At 46.6% G+C, this 16075-nt stretch overlaps 1 protein-coding gene across 2 annotated transcripts in view; it reads left to right on the plus strand.

Moving 5' to 3' along the window:
* Positions 1-15029, plus strand: part of CLEC3B (C-type lectin domain family 3 member B) — a 38549-nt gene extending 23520 nt beyond the window's left edge. The window contains exons 2-3 of one of the 2 annotated variants that reach the window (XM_082259791.1): positions 11074-11172; positions 14248-15029. In XM_082259791.1, coding sequence (XP_082115917.1) covers positions 11074-11172; positions 14248-14648 — 500 coding nt within the window. In that variant the 3' untranslated portion in view covers positions 14649-15029. Of the gene's footprint in view, positions 1-11070; positions 11173-14247 lie in introns of both variants that reach the window. The other variant, XM_082259790.1, reaches the window with a different exon arrangement.
* The last annotated feature ends 1046 nt before the right edge of the window (positions 15030-16075 follow it).

Raw genomic sequence — 16075 nt, forward strand, 5'->3', positions numbered from 1 at the left:
CTATTCATCTGATTACATAGAACTCCTCTTTTATGTTTCAGCTTCCTTTCTCATAAAGCAGATCTAATAAGCACGAATATTGGCTTCTCTTGAGATATACCCTAAAGCCCCGTACACACGCACAGATTGTTGTGCTCTAGACTTGCACTGGACTTTTGTTGGCCAACAAAAATCAACTTCAGAAGTGATGTCATGTGATGGTTGACTTTCCGTGTGTTTTTTCTTCTCTGAGCATGCCCAGTCTTGCTCATCTGATTTTTGTCTGCCGAAATCTGTACTGACTGAGGAACAATCTGCAGTTCTGTTGTTGGCCAACAAAAATTTTATAGCATGCACACCAGATTTTTTTCGGCCAAAAATTCGCAGTTGGTTGTCGGAAGCATCATACTAACAAGCCTACAATCGGCAGATCGGACGTTGGCCGACAATTTACGGCCAACAATCTGTGCGTGTGTACGAGGCTTAAGAAAGGCCTTAAAAAGCATTGACCCTTTACTCCCTCCCAGGCAGTAGGCCTGAGGGGGCTAGACTGGACCCTCTGAAACCACATCCAACCCAGGCAAGACCTGAGGGGCAAATGACTGGATCCCCTACACACACATCCTCTCCAGGCAAAGCTTGAAAGGACTATTCAAAAAGATATGGCATATATTTATTCTATTCCCCAGCCACATCACTGGCAAAAACCCTTCAGTGAATGGCCAGTGTGAAAAAATATTTATAACTTACGCTATTGTAATCTCTTCACCTGATCTACTGGAAAACACTCCATAATAGTAAGTAGAAGCAAACAATGTCCTGGGCTTATGGAAAACCCAAAAAAGCCAGATAACGTTAGTTGGCAATCAGAGTCTAGGCTGGCTACAGTCTAGCTAGCTACCAGGGATGGGACAAGGGCTGGGCAGGAGGGGCGGCTGCCCTGGGCACAATGGGATATTGCAGGGGTGGGGACGCCCTGACCCTAACTCTAAGTTAAGGGGGGTGGGGGCGCAATTTGGCATATTTGCCCTGGGCGCAGGATAACCTTGTCCCAGCACTGCTAGTTGCCGTCAATAAAGCCTGCCTTCCATGGATCAGCAGGGACCAGAAACATTTCGACCTATGTATGGGCAAGGCGGTTGTACAGAAGTCGATCTACTGAATCAACTTCTGTACAACCACCCTGTTGTATATTTACTATCGGCTATAGCCAGCAGCACTGATCAGCATATTCTAACAGAATACATGGCCTCAGTACTTCAAATGTGTGTATGGGGGAATTGAGTTTTCTCTTACGTCCTCCGACAGTCGCCGCCTCTTCATATTCGTCACATATGGGGTATTAGACTTTGCTCCGAAGGAGTAGCTAGGCAACAGAATATGTTAACATTAAAGCTTTTAACATATCCCACCCTCAAGGGGTGGTCCCCTCAGTCAATACCCTCCTACTTCCTGCAACCATATCTCAGTTTCAATGTCTAGCTTGTCAGGAGTGGCTGGCTCTCTCTGTGCTGGGGCTTTGTGCCCCAGACTCTTTCTTCTTTTTTGATTTTTTGTTTGAGTTTTCTCTCTACCTTTACTTAGCTGTTCTTTTTGTCAGCATTAGTTAGTTCTTCGGATGAAGAGGATCATGCGGGCTGGGTCTCGGGCTGATCCCCCTGGTCGCAGGTCGTGGGTCAGTGGCTTCCCAGCCTGCCATCGAGCGTTCAGCCAGGTAACGCTCCTGGCACAGTGAACGACCCATCCCTTTTCGGTGCAGGGATGATTGGTGAGGTGGCTACCTCACTGGACGCTGTGCGGTTTCTTAACCCCCATTCTGTGCGTCTTGTATGCGACTCTCCCTGCCTCATGTGCAGCTGCTTGTTCGCCTGTGCGGGTCCCCCACGCCATTGTGAGGTAAGTGTATCTATGTGGGGACCTGTCTGTCTGGGGGGGTGTCAGTCTGGGACTGTGTAACCTGCCTCTGTTCACACTGTTTGTCTCCCTATCACTCGGCTGCATGCTGTGGGCTGCAAGGGGGGGGGGGGGAGCTGTGTGACACTGTGTGTGTCAGCCTTGTCAGTGTGAGAAGCTGTGTGCTGTGGGGCATGTTTTGTGGCATGTTTGGGCACTATACAGTGATCGCTGCGGCGATCTAACATGTTTTTTTATACATGCAGGGGCGTAACTACAGGGGTTGCAGGGGTTGCAATCGCTACCGGGCCCCATGCTCCAGGGGGCCCGGTAGCAAACCAGTGGGTGAACTTCTAGGATCTCAAAGGTCACACTTGCGACCGGGCCCTGGCATTTCACCACTGTGGGGAGGCCCCAAGATTGCAGGAAGGGGGCCCACTGCAGAACTTGTGAAAGGATCCTGATGCGGGACCGTAATAAAAGGCCATGCAATGAGATTAAAGAGCCCCAGGATTAGTGGGAAGAGCCCCGGGCTTGAAGGGAAGGGCCCCGGCCAGGGGTCTGGGGGGCCCTTCATGGTTTCTTGCATCGGGGCCCTGAAGGTTCTAGTTACGCCTCTGTATACATGGATGACATGTGTGCATTACTGTACTGTGGAGCGGCGGTTTTGGCACCAAACGGCGCCATTTTGCCTACACTCGCTCCGGCCGCATGTTCTACATGCATGGCAGCCATTTTCTTGTAGCCTCCCATAGGCTTTCATAGAGCGCCCTGGCCGCATCACTTCCTCTTCTCCAGGAACACCGATCGAGGCAGCAGCAGCGGCGAGGGTCTCCTCAGGTTATATCCTTCTTATCCATTGCCTGTGTCAGTTTTATTGTCCCTGTGGGGGTCTCATTGTGCTTGTGTGTGGTGCGGTGGGCTGAGCTCGCCGCGCTTGTTAAAGGGGCAGTTAACCCTTTATTATCCGGCATTTGTAATAGGGGCAATGGATTCTCAGGAGGGCAAATTTCCTACCGCCTTGGTGGAAAGCCAGGGGACCGCTGTTTCCCCCCCAGGGGGGGATTTAGCCACTATTGTGGCTGGCCTTGCTGCTCAGGTACAGATGCTGGTGGCTGCTCAATCTGCTAAAAGACCCAGAGTTTCTCTTTCCTCTGATTCTGAGGGTGAAGGTGATGGGGCTGTTATGGCGGGGGCCTCCTTATCGGGGTCCCGCTCCTCCCTGGATCTAGTGGGGTCCGAGGTGGAGGCTGAAGTTGAAGGGGTTGATAATTCTCCCCCTGGCTCGCCTGAAGAGCTTGCAATCATGGATGAATTGATTGCTTCCATAAAACAAACGCTGCGTTTGCAGGATGAAGTGTGTCCCCCCGCTGCCTTGGCGGCTTATGGGACGCAGAGGAAACGCAGGACGCCGCAGGTTTTTCCCTGCAATGATGATTTTCAGCGCGCTGTTAAGGAACAATGGCGCAATCTACGCAAACCTTTTGCTGTACCAAGTAGGTTCAAGCTGCGTTATCCTTTCTCGCCTTCCACTGATGAAAGGTGGTGTGTGCCACCCCCAGTGGATCACGCAATTGCGGTTTTAAACAAATCCACTGCGATTCCTGCAGAGGATTCCCCTGTGTTCCGTGATGCCACGGATAGGAGATTGGAGTCTCTTGCCCGTCATACTTATTCTGTTACGGGTTCTATGCTTAAGGCTCTGTTTGCCTCTCTCATGGCGGCCCAGGCGGTCGCAAGTTGGACGCAGATGCTTAGGCGCGTCTTAGTGGCCAATTCGGCCTCGCCGGCGACCCTGGATATGGTGGATCAAATCCACCAGGGTGTCATGTATCTGTGTGATGCGGACTTGGACCTAGTCCCGTTGGCTGCACGTGTGCACAGCGTGGCGGTGTTGTCTCGCCGCCTGGTTTGGTTGAAATGTTGGTCGGTGGACCAATCTTCACGTAAGTCCTTAGCCAATCTGCCTTATGATGGGTCTCGCCTTTTTGGGGAGTCCTTGGATGTGTTGATTAAGGGGATCACCGGAGGTAAGAGCACTCTCTTGCCCCATTTCCCCAAGGCTAAGGGGGCTTCTGGGAAGAAGCATGCTAATTTTCGGCCCCCTCAGGGGTCCTTTCGTGCCTTTCGGTCGCACTACAAGGGCAAACCGTTCAAAGGTCAAGGCTCTCAGAAGAAGCCCTGGTCTGGAAAACAGAAGTCCGGTCAATCCGGATCCGCAGCCCATAACAGTGCGGCCTGAAGGGGCGCCCTCACCCAGTTTTGGGGTGGGGGGACGCTTGCTCGGTTTTCTTCAGCCCTGGTTGGCCCGCGTGCGGGACAGATGGGTTCAGGAGATCGTTCAATCTGGTTACAAGATCGAGTTTCTCTCTCGGCCGGAGAGCAGATTTTTTCCCTCAAATCTTCAACTGTCTCCAGAGCGTTTACGGGACCTGCACCTGGCGGTGCGGGACCTGAGGGCTCAGGGAGTGGTAGTTCCGGTGCCTCATCGGGACAGATTTTGGGGGTTTTATTCCAATCTGTACACCGTGCCCAGAAAGGAGGGCAAGGTTCGTCCAATTCTGGACTTGAAGGCTCTGAACCGCTCTGTGCGGGTTCGCAAGTTCCGCATGGAATCCCTGCGGTCGGTGGTGGCTGCCCTGGTTCCCGGGGAATTCATGGCCTCCATCGATTTGAAGGATGCGTATCTTCACATCCCCATTTTCGAGGGTCACCAGAGGTACCTTCGATTCGCCATTGCGGAGGATCACTACCAGTTCGTGGCGTTGCCTTTTGGTCTCGCCTCGGCTCCGCGGGTCTTCACCAAGGTGCTTGCACCGGTTCTGGCATTATTGAGGGCCCAGGGCATTTCTGTCCTGGGGTATCTGGACGACATTCTGGTTCGGTCTGCGACCAGCCAGGGTCTGGAGAAGGACCTGTCTGTCACGATGCAAACTCTGCAGGAGTTTGGTTGGACGATAAATTTTCCAAAGTCGACACTGAGTCCGTCGGTTCGTCTTCCCTACCTGGGAATGATTCTGGACTCGGTGCAGGCGAAGGTCTTCCTGCCGGAAGACAAACTCAGAACTCTTCAGGAGGAAGTCAGGTCCCTCAGGGACGTTCCGCACTCGTCTCTGCGGACGTGCATGAGATGTCTGGGATTGATGGTCTCGGCCTTCGAGGCGATTCCCTTCGCCCAGTTTCACACGCGGGGTCTCCGAGCGGAGATCCTGTCCATGTGGGACGGGCGACCTCAATCTCTGGATCTTCAAATCTCGTTGAGTCATCGCACCAGAAGAGACCTTCTGTGGTGGCTCCAGTCCCCGATGGTGTCCGGGGGCAAGTTGTTTCGTCCTATCTCGTGGACGGTAATCACTACGGATGCCAGCCTGTCGGGCTGGGGTGGTGTTCTGGGCGTTCTGTCCGCCCAGGGGACTTGGTCGGAGGGGGAGTCCTCCCTTCCGATCAACATTCTGGAATTGCGTGCGATAAATCTCTGTCTTCATCGCTGGACGGACCGGCTGCGGGGCTGCCCGGTTCGGGTGCAGACGGACAATGCCACGGCGGTGGCCTACATCAACCACCAAGGGGGCACCAGGAGTGCCCGAGCGGCTCGAGAAGTGGCCGACATTCTGTCTTGGGCCGAGACTCATGTCCCGGCGATAACGGCGGTTCACATTCCAGGGGTGGAGAACTGGCAGGCGGACTATCTGAGTCGCCAGACCCTGGATCATGGGGAATGGTCTCTCCACCCGGCTGTCTTCCAGATGTTGTGCGCGAAGTGGGGTCTTCCAGATGTGGACCTGTTCGCGTCTCGTCTCAACAACAAGGTGAGAAGGTTCGTGGCAAGGACGCGCGACCCTCGGGCAGACGCGTCGGACGCGTTAGTGGCCCCGTGGCATCAGTACAAGCTGATGTACGCGTTTCCACCGATTCAGTTGCTGTCCAGGTTCCTTCGCAGGTTTCACTCGGAACGCAGCACGGTGATTCTTGTGGCACCGGACTGGCCTCGCCGGTCCTGGTACGCAGACCTCGTGAATCTGGCGGTCGACGCCCCGTGGCGTCTGCCTCTTCGAGACGATCTCCTGTCTCAAGGGCCGATTTACCATCCTGCTTTACAGTCGCTGGCTTTGACGGCCTGGCTGTTGAGACCGAGGTCCTGAAGGAGAAGGGTCTCTCCCCAGAGGTCGTTCATACCTTGATCAACGCGAGGAAGTCTTCCTCGGGGAAGGTTTATTACCGTACTTGGAAGGCCTATTTTGCCTGTTGTGAGTCCAGGAGGTTTTCACCCCGCACGTACTCGGTTTCCCGAGTGCTGTCCTTCCTTCAAGCGGGTGTCGATCAGCGTTTGGCGCTGGCTACGATAAAGGGTCAGGTGTCTGCGCTGGCCGTTCTGTTTCAACGTCCCGTGGCTTCCAACTCCTTGGTTGGCACTTTTGTTCAGGGAGTGCGGCATCTGGTTCCTCCTAGGAGGGATCCTCTGCCCCCTTGGGACTTGAATCTCGTTCTATCTGTGTTACAACGTGCTCCTTTTGAACAGATCAGGGAGATCTCGTTGTCTATGTTGTCCAAAAAGGTCGCCTTTTTGGTTGCGATCACTTCGGCTCGCAGAGTGTCGGAGCTGGCGGCTTTGTCCTGCAAGTCTCCGTATCTGGTTGTTCATTTGGATAAAGTGGTCTTGCGACCTAATCCTTCTTTTCTTCCGAAGCGAGTTTCGGAATTCCATCTTAATGAGGATATTGTCTTGCCTTCGCTGTGCGCGAAGCCTAAACATCCAAAGGAGGTGAGATTACATTCTTTGGATGTTGTTCGGGCGATAAGGGTTTACCTTAAATCGACTGAGTCTTTTCGAAAGACGGATTCCTTGTTTGTTCTTCCAGAGGGTCCTTGGAAGGGCATGGCGGCGTCGGCCTCTACCATCGCCAAATGGATCAGGCAGACCGTTGAACAGGCCTATGCTTTGCAGGGGAAGGTTCCCCCTGTGCCTATGAAGGCGCACTCTACTAGATCTCTGAGTACGTCTTGGGCCTGTCGTCATGGGGCTTCTGTAGCCCAGGTGTGTAAGGCGGCGACCTGGTCGACCGTGCACACTTTCACAAAATTCTACAAAGTAGATGTTCAGGCATCGGCGGATGCTTCCTTTGGCCGCAAGGTTCTTAGTGCGGCAATTCCCTAGGGTCCCTTGTTGGGGACCACTGGCTGTTGGGATAAGTTTTTTATCCCCTGGTTATTTGTCTTTTCCTGGGTTGTTGCTCCTGTTGAGCACCTGTTTTTTCCTGTTGCCCAGCTGGGTTCCTTCCTTTGGTAAGGTTCCTTTCTTTGATGCGGAGACTGCGTTGCCTTTCGGCGCGGATGCGTTTCCCACCCCTCATGTTTGCACTGCTTTGGGACGTCCCCATATGTGACGAATATGAAGAGGCGGCGACTGTCGGAGGACGTAAGAGAAAACGGAATTTTTGTAAAATCTTACCTGTAAAATTCCTTTCTCTGAGTCCTCCGACAGTCGCCGCCCCCGCCCCTCTTTTGGGGTTTGGTTGTATACTCTACTGCTATTCCACTGAAACTGAGATATGGTTGCAGGAAGTAGGAGGGTATTGACTGAGGGGACCACCCCTTGAGGGTGGGATATGTTAAAAGGTTTAATGTTAACATATTCTGTTGCCTAGCTACTCCTTCGGAGCAAAGTCTAATACCCCATATGTGACGAATATGAAGAGGCGGCGACTGTCGGAGGACTCAGAGAAAGGAATTTTACAGGTAAGATTTTACAAAAATTCAGTTTTTTTTTAAAACCCATCTATGGGCTGCTTAAGTTTGAACTAGCTACATTACAACCTAATTTACACTTATTTACTTTGCTAACCCTATTTTTTGTTTAAACGAACAATGTGCAGTCGTTTTGTTTGTTCAATCAAAAAAGTAAAAAAAACATAAAAAAAAACCCCCGTGATTTGCAATGGCACCCCAAATGCTGTGCGATGTTGCCGCGATTTCTGCCTGATGAATTGCGGTAACATCGTGCAAACAAAATCGTGGGACGCATGACGCCCCAAAAAAGCTCTTGTACCTTTCTTGGGTGTCATGCGGAAATCGCGGCAACATCACACAGCATTTGGGGTGCCATTGCAAATCACGGGCAATGCACAGGCATCCCGTGATTTGCAATGATTTCCGGATCGCGGGCAGAATCGCTGTGATTCTGCCCGGGATCCGCTGCGCCCACATGTGAACGTAGCCTTAACCACTGGTAACAGTGTCGGGAGCGTGCAGGGCGCATGCTCTCAGCACAGCTTGTTTTGCAATGCTGCACACAAATATGTGGCCGCTTGGCACCAAGGCCTACCCACCAAGAGGCCACACATTTGTGTGCTGTCGGTGCAAAGAGGTATATATTGATTTGACATTGATTAAAAAAAAAGTCATAGACTTACATCTTTATTAAAAAAAAACATCATTACACAGGACCCCTCCCCCTTACTTTCCTAATTTTTACACAGGACTCCTTCTCCCATCATTACACAGGACCCCCTCCCCCATACTACCCCATCATTACACAGGATCTCCCTCCTCCATTATTACACAGGATCTCCCTCCTCCATCATTACACAGGATCTCCCTCCTCCATCATTACACAGGATCTCCCTCCTCCATCATTACACAGGATCTCCCTCCTTCATCATTACACAGGACCCCTCCTTCATACTACCCTCATCATTACACAGGACTCCTCCCCCATACTACCCCCCTCTTTACACAGGACCCCCCTCCCCCATACTGCCATCATTACACAGGCCCCCTTCCCCTCCCTCCACAGACCCCTGCATTGCCCCCCCTCCCCTATTTGTCTCACCTTGATAGTGTCCAGAGGATACCAGGTAAACACCAGGCACGCCTTGCTGAACCCTCTGGTGAAGAAGTTCCTCAGCGGGCCGATGGTTTGCAGCTTGCCAGACATGGTGAGGGAGAGGGGTCAGTGTGACTGTGCCCAGGACTGACAGGCACTCTCCCTGGACAAGGTCTACCTTACCAAGCTGACCAATCACCTCACAGGCTGAAGACATAAAATCCAACCAATCACCAGAGCCCCGAACATTCAATTTCCCCCTCGTTTGATAGCCAAATCCACCTATCTACTATGAGACTTGGCTGCTTTGGGCCCCACAACAATGACTGGGCAGCTACCCCTTTTGCCCCACGTTAAAGACAGCCATGGTGGCAACATATTAGTGGATTAAACTAAAAGATTAATTAGGAATGATTGTGTATGATGGAACCATGCCCAGATCTAATGAAATGGGAGTATGTTGCACTGCTGCTGTGTTTCTGAGAAAAAACCTCAACTTAAATACATGTCTGCAAAAACCAGTGCTATGAACAACGGGTATTGCTATTCAAAAATCAGTGTCTATCAATCTACCACATTATGTGAGACAAAAAATGATATGCTTTTGTGCTATTGCAATAGTGTATGCATCTAAACTGATACACTAAGATACAAGTGAAACAAATCTGTCAAACCTAAATAAACTAACTGTGAACCATGTGATGCCTGTATATGTTAATACTGTGAACTCCACAAGTAAACTAAAACTGTTCACATCATATCAAAGCTAATCAAGAACAATTGAATGCATGTATGTATATATACAGGGCCGCTGATAGGGGAGAACCAACAGTCGTCCTGTAGAGGGCCTGGGTACACAGGGGGCCCCAACAGTATGGGGAACTGGTGCGGTCGAGTGAAGGGGCAATTACAGAAGGTAGCCCTGTGCGGTTCTCTGCAGCAGCTGAAAGTTAGTTTCCAGCTGCTGCAGGTAGAGACACAGACACAGGGCATCATTCCTGTAATTGCTTCTCCGACACCGATCCCCCTCCCTGTTCTGCCTGCTTCTGATCTCCCCCCCTTCCCCATGTGCCCCCCCCCCAATTTGTAAAAAAAATAATAATAATCAAACATTGTAATAAATAATTTAAAAAATTGTAAAATAAAATAATTGTAAACCTTTTTAACATTTTTTTAAAAAAAAAAATTTTTTTTTAATGTAAAAAACAAATAAAAAGGGCTACTTCACACAGGTTCTCTATAATGTTTGTGTCCGCTAATAATGATTTTAGTGTATTTTTTGGGAAAATATTGTCTTGACATATTCGGGGGCCCTGCCAGGTAGGCTGTACTGGGCCCCGTGATTTCTAACAGCAGCCCTGTGTGTGTATAATATATATAAAAATAAATAAAATATAAAGATTCAAATTGTATGAAAGTTCTTTCGTGCAGTTCTGTGAATAAAAAATTGTGCTCAAAAGTTGTCCATTGTGTTCAAACAAAATAGTGTTGTATCTCCAGAAAAAAATATATGAAACAAAACAGCAAAAAGTAGAAAAAGGTGAAAACCTTGTTGTGTTGCAAACACTGCACCTTCATGACAATCCACCACCACTTATGTCTGAAATCACTCACCAGATATCATGCTGGTTTGACCAGCAGACAATGGCACACAAGAGTTTACAGGCTATACTGCCGGTGTGTGAGCATACGTGATTGAAGCAAAACCTCACCTAAAAGTGAAGTTTCACTGATTCTCTACCTCCCTGTAACTGAGTAGCAGGTTTTTTGGAGGGAGGGGGGTGGAGTCCATTCCGTTTTTTGTCAGTACCTGCTCCTACTTCTGCAACGTTTGCCTTGCATTGCCTTGACATTTCTCATCTCACCCTCCCCACCTCGCAATCTTGCACATGCGCAGTGGGGAGCTGGCTGTGATTTAACAGTACAGTATTTGTAGCTGCTGACTTTTAATTTTTTTCTATATCTTGATGAAGTTCCTCTTTACAGGACAAAAAAGTGATGAACTTGACAGCCTGGCCAGGGGGTAAAAAGCCGATGTTGTAATAGGACAGTGATATATGCTTTTTCATTTTACAGAGAATCAGAGGAATTACACCTCTTGAGATAATTGTGTTCCTCTAAATCAGTGTTTCTCAACTCCGGTCCTCAGGGCACACTAGCAGACCAGGTTTGCAAGAAAACTGAAATACATCCCAGGTGATATCATTTCCTGCTCAGTGGTTGCAGTATTCTAATCTGCATCTCCCCAAGGTAATACTTAAAATCTGGCCTGTTAGTGTGCCCTGAGGACCGGAGTTGAGAACCACTGCTCTAAATGATTGACAGTATGTTACTAAGCAGCTGACAGTGGAATGTCATTCTTCTGTCCTATTCAGCAGATGGGGTTACCCTGAAAATGTATGAAGAGCTGAAGAAGGAGGTCCAGGACCTTAAGCAGGAGATAAACCACCTAAAGGAACAACAGTCATTGCAGACAAGTAAGTAAAGTGCAAACAGTTTGTAAATCAATAACCAAGAAACTTGTGCTGTTTGCTCTCATTGTATTGACAAGTTTCTTGGTTAGCAAACATAACAGTCCACGTTTCTATACCCTTTACCAATGGTGCTTTAGACTTACCCTGTATATAATGGTATACCTGTGCCTAGAGCAGATTCAAAACTTAAAGTGTTACTAAACCAAGGAGCCTGCATTCACTATATCTGGTCTACCACTGTACACAGAACATGGAAATCCAATTATTTTAGTAAACACAAACTGCTAAATACCTTTTATCACCAGCAGTATACAGCAGTCTTGTGACTTCTATCAGTGTCTGGTTAAAGCTTGTAGGAAGAGTTTTCATTCTCCTCTGACTGTCCTATGAGGCTGCAGGAGCCCTAACCCCCTGTCTGGACAGTGCTGATTGGCCCTGTGCTGATCACATGTACCCTCTCTCATGCAAACTTTCTAGCAATACACACCAAACTGAGCATGTGCAGAGTAACTCCAAAGGCTCTGTCTTTTTGGGAGATGGATTGGGGACAGTGGAAGAAGAGGAGGACAACTTTTTACACAAGGTAATAAAGGGGTTAAGCACAGCGCTGTCCTTTTATAAAGCTTGCTACATATGGCAGTGTCTCCCCTTGAATGTCCCTGGGTGTGCTGATGTACTTATACTGTCCTCCCTGCTTCTCAGGCAAGACTCTGCTGAATGGATCCCCCCTGAGCCAGCCTGAGCCCAGCCTGGAGATAGGATCTCCCCTGGAACTAGGAGACCCCTCCTTGGCCACAGAAAGTCTACTCAACAATCCATCTTCCACCCAACTATAGTAGTTGTATAAAGAATGCACTATTTATCTTTCAAAAAGTGCTAAACCTTTAATCCAAATTCTAAATTGCTGCCTTTGTAAATTTCAGAAGCCAGTATAAAGGAATAGTAGTGGTAAAAAAAAAAAAAAAAATCACTTGTTGCTTTACATAATAATTTTTTTGGTATAATTCTCTTTTACGGGGCACGGCAGGGGGTGTGTCCTATGCCTACATACTTTTGCTTATAGGTGTCCCTCGTTCCTATCTTACAAAGTTGAGAGATATGTATATGCGAGTGTGATATTTTAATAAAGTGCTTATTTTAAGAGATAAAGCACAATGATGGTATTTGATTCTATTGAGTAGAATTTATACTGTGTTTTGTTTTTTCTTTTTGTTTGCTAAGATTGTATTGTATAACACACTCCTATATATGTACATAAAGAAGTAAGGTGTAGAATTTTAGTCACTATATTGTTACATTTGAGACATAGTCATAGTCATTGTTACATTGGAGATATAGTCATAGTCATTGTTACATTGGAGACAAAGTGCGCTGCACTTTGTATAGCATTTCTTCTGCCAGGTGTGGAAAGCACATATCAGTGTGAGCAACAACAAGGGGTGTTTTGAATTAGTTATTTATTTTTTCCTTTTTTTTTTTTGTAATTTGGTTGGATAATTTAGGAATTGATTACCCAGAATTTGTCAATAAAATTGTTTATTGATTGGTTGTGCATATTGATCGCACTGCTTTAAATTTTTTTCCATTGTTCTATGCATTTGCATTTACTGCAATTGTTACACGTTGTCTGCATTTTTGGTCAGTGGGGTTCATTTGTTTGTAGCACATGAAATTTTACACATTTATAAGTTAATTTACTTTTTTAGCACAGCACATTTTATACACAATATTTATTACACACACTCAGTGTAATGCAGCTTATTATTGTTCTTGAAATGCATATGTTTCATTTACATCTAGTAGCCTTATTGCTGCCTGCAGGCTTGACTGGGACTCTTTTCATGTGCACCAGCGGTACAACTGGGCCCCAGCGCTAGCAAGTTGAAGAGTTAGGACTAAATACTGTCCTTTTACAGTTGCTACAAAGAGACCTTTACCTGTTGCCTATGCTAAAAGTTACCTCTCAGAGGACATTGTACCATATCCTGGCCATTCTCCTAGAGTGCACTCTACACTACTTATATTGGTATTATTTACATTGTAGTTAAAGTTTTTATGCACTGTTTATTGCTGACTTTACTGATTCATTCGTTATTCTCAGCCAAGTGGTAGAAAACTCTATTCTAATTTACCTTGGCATAGTAATTAAACTGTCTAGCAGCCTATCCCTGATCTACCTTCAGTGTGTTCAATTTCACAAGCCACCATTTATTCTAACCTGTTCCAATACAACAAGTTAAATTACCACAAAACAGTCTTGTGTCTATTTCCTGGTGCTAATTCACAGCCGAGCTAACGGTATTGTGTTCCTATAAAAGCTTGCAGTACCTTTCATTCAACCAGCTGTCTCAGAGGGGCTGAGATTGTTCTTGGAGTCGAGGTCCAGAAGAGAGAACCCAAATTATCAAGTGGCTCCTGCAGGGGTATTGCTACAGTTGTTTAGTGTGAGCAGATACATTTGGCTACATAATGAGTTCAAACATGTCCTAAGCTGATCAAATAAACAGAAACAAGAAGGTTTTAGCTGCAGCACCAAATCTGGGGCAACTGTGCATGGTAGACAATCAGCTTCTAACTTTACCAATTAAGCGTTGACAAAAAAAAAGAAGGAAGCTGATTGGTTTCTATGCAGAGCTGGACCAGATTTTGCACTCTCCAGTTTTAGTAAATAAATCCCTTTTTGTCTTGTATGGCTTTGGAAAGATGTTCTTTTGGTCCCTTTATTTTAATAGGGCCTGCTTATACCCTCTCCTAGGTAATGTAGTCATAGAGATGCGGCAAACAAAAATTATGAAGACATCCATAAATTCCATATCTATTCTAACTGGCCAAACTCAAGATAACATTTACTGGTTTCAAAACATAATTTTAGTTACTGTGATGATATATTGTTGATTTGCAAATGTTTCTGGTGTGGAAAGAAAAGAATAGTTTTCTAGATCAGTATGTCAGCTCAAAATTAACATTCCTACAGTTATTCACGCTTAACACTGCCACTGGCAACCCATAAAGTATACTAACTCAATATATATTAATTTAAACTCATGGATCACCGTTACTTATTACATGTTTCTTCAGTCTGTTTGAAGGGCACGAAAACACTCAACAAATGCTTCCTGTCCGTCTCTGAACCAAAGAACTACCACGAGGCCAGCGATGACTGCATTGCACAAGGTGGAACCCTGAGTACCCCAGAAACCAAAGATGAGAACGACTTTTTGAATGATTATGTGCGTAAGAGTTTAGGCATGAGCTTTGAAACCTGGATAGGCATCAACGACATGGCAAATGAGGGTTCTTGGGTGGATATGACTGGAAGTCGAATTTTCTATAAAAATTGGGAGACCGGAACAACCTTTGAGCCTGATGGCGGCAAACAGGAGAACTGTGCAGCATTGTCTGCAATTGCAGATGGCAAGTGGTTTGACAAAAATTGCAAAGCGGAACTGCCTTTTGTATGCCAGTTTGCAATTGTTTAGTTGACATCTCTCTATTATCTTATATCACTTCAAAGAGTAAGTCCCACCATAATGGACCGTTTTGGATGGCTGTTGCAAAAGTTACCAGCATCCACCCAAAACTGAAAAATGTTATATTTGTCCTTAATCTACAAGCATGCTTAGAGCGATAATGTAGCAAAATCCAAAGGCAATAGGCTCAGTCACCTAAAAAAATGTAAAACTTCATGCTTAATGAAACTACACTTGTCATTGTTACTGCTATATTTTATTTAGACCCAGTCTTTAACTTGCTGGCACATGTATTTATTTACATATTCTGTATTGTACATAGCTTTATGAGAGGAAATAATTAACATTACATGCTATTTTAACTGTACCAAATAAAGTCTTTTTCATTTATGTCTTCATATTACAAATTAGTGTTTTTCTTGTGGTTTTCAAAATTACTTCCTTTGAGAAATATTGAGACACTATCACCAGACCATTTATTTCATCAAAAAAAACATTAGATTATATGTGCATTTAATATATACCGTATCTCACAAAAGTGAGTACACCCTCACATTTTTTGAAAATATTTTATTATATCTTTTCATGTGACAACACTGAAGAAATGACACTTTGCTACAATGTAAAGTAGTGAGTGTACAGCTTGTATAACAGTGTAAATTTGCTGTCCCCTCAAAAAAAACTCAACACACAGCCATTAATGTCTAAACTACTAGCAACAGTAGCTGGTGAATATTAGAGACCTTGCGCTCCTCCACCTTCCATTTGAGGATGCCCCACAGATGCTCAATAGGGTTTAGGTCTGGAGACATGCTTGGCCAGTCAATCAACTTTACCTTTAGCTTCTTTAGCAAGGCAGTGGTCGTCAAACTATACGCCCCACACTGCATCAAATTGGTCTGCATAGCTTTCATCCCAGAAGGAAGCCTTTTCTAAAAATGATGCACAAGAAAGCCTGCAAACAGTTTGCTGAAGACAAGCAGACTAAGGACATGTATTACTGGAACCATGTCCTGTGGTTTGATGAGACCAAGATAAACTTATTTGGTTCAGATGTTGTCAAGCATGTGTGGCGGCAACCAGGTGAGGAGTACAAAGACAAGTGTGTCTTGCCTACAGTCAAGAATGATGGTGGGAGTGTCATGGTCTGGGGCTGCATGAATGCTGCCGGCACTGGGGAGCTACAGTTCATTAAGGGAACTATGAATGCCAACATGTACTGTGACATACTGAAGCAGAGCATGATCCCCTACCTTCGGAGACAGGTTTGCAGTATTCCAACATAACGATCCCAAACACACCTCCAAGACTACCACTGCCTTGCTAAAGAAGCTGAGGGTAAAGGTGTTGGACTGGCTAAGCATGTCTCCAGACTTAAACCCTATTGAGCATCTGTGGGGCATCCTCAAATGGAAAGTGGAGGAGCGCAAGGTCTC

Source organism: Pelophylax lessonae, assembly GCF_965119305.1.
Source record: "Pelophylax lessonae genome assembly, chromosome: 5".
Classification (NCBI taxonomy): Eukaryota; Metazoa; Chordata; class Amphibia; order Anura; family Ranidae; genus Pelophylax; species Pelophylax lessonae.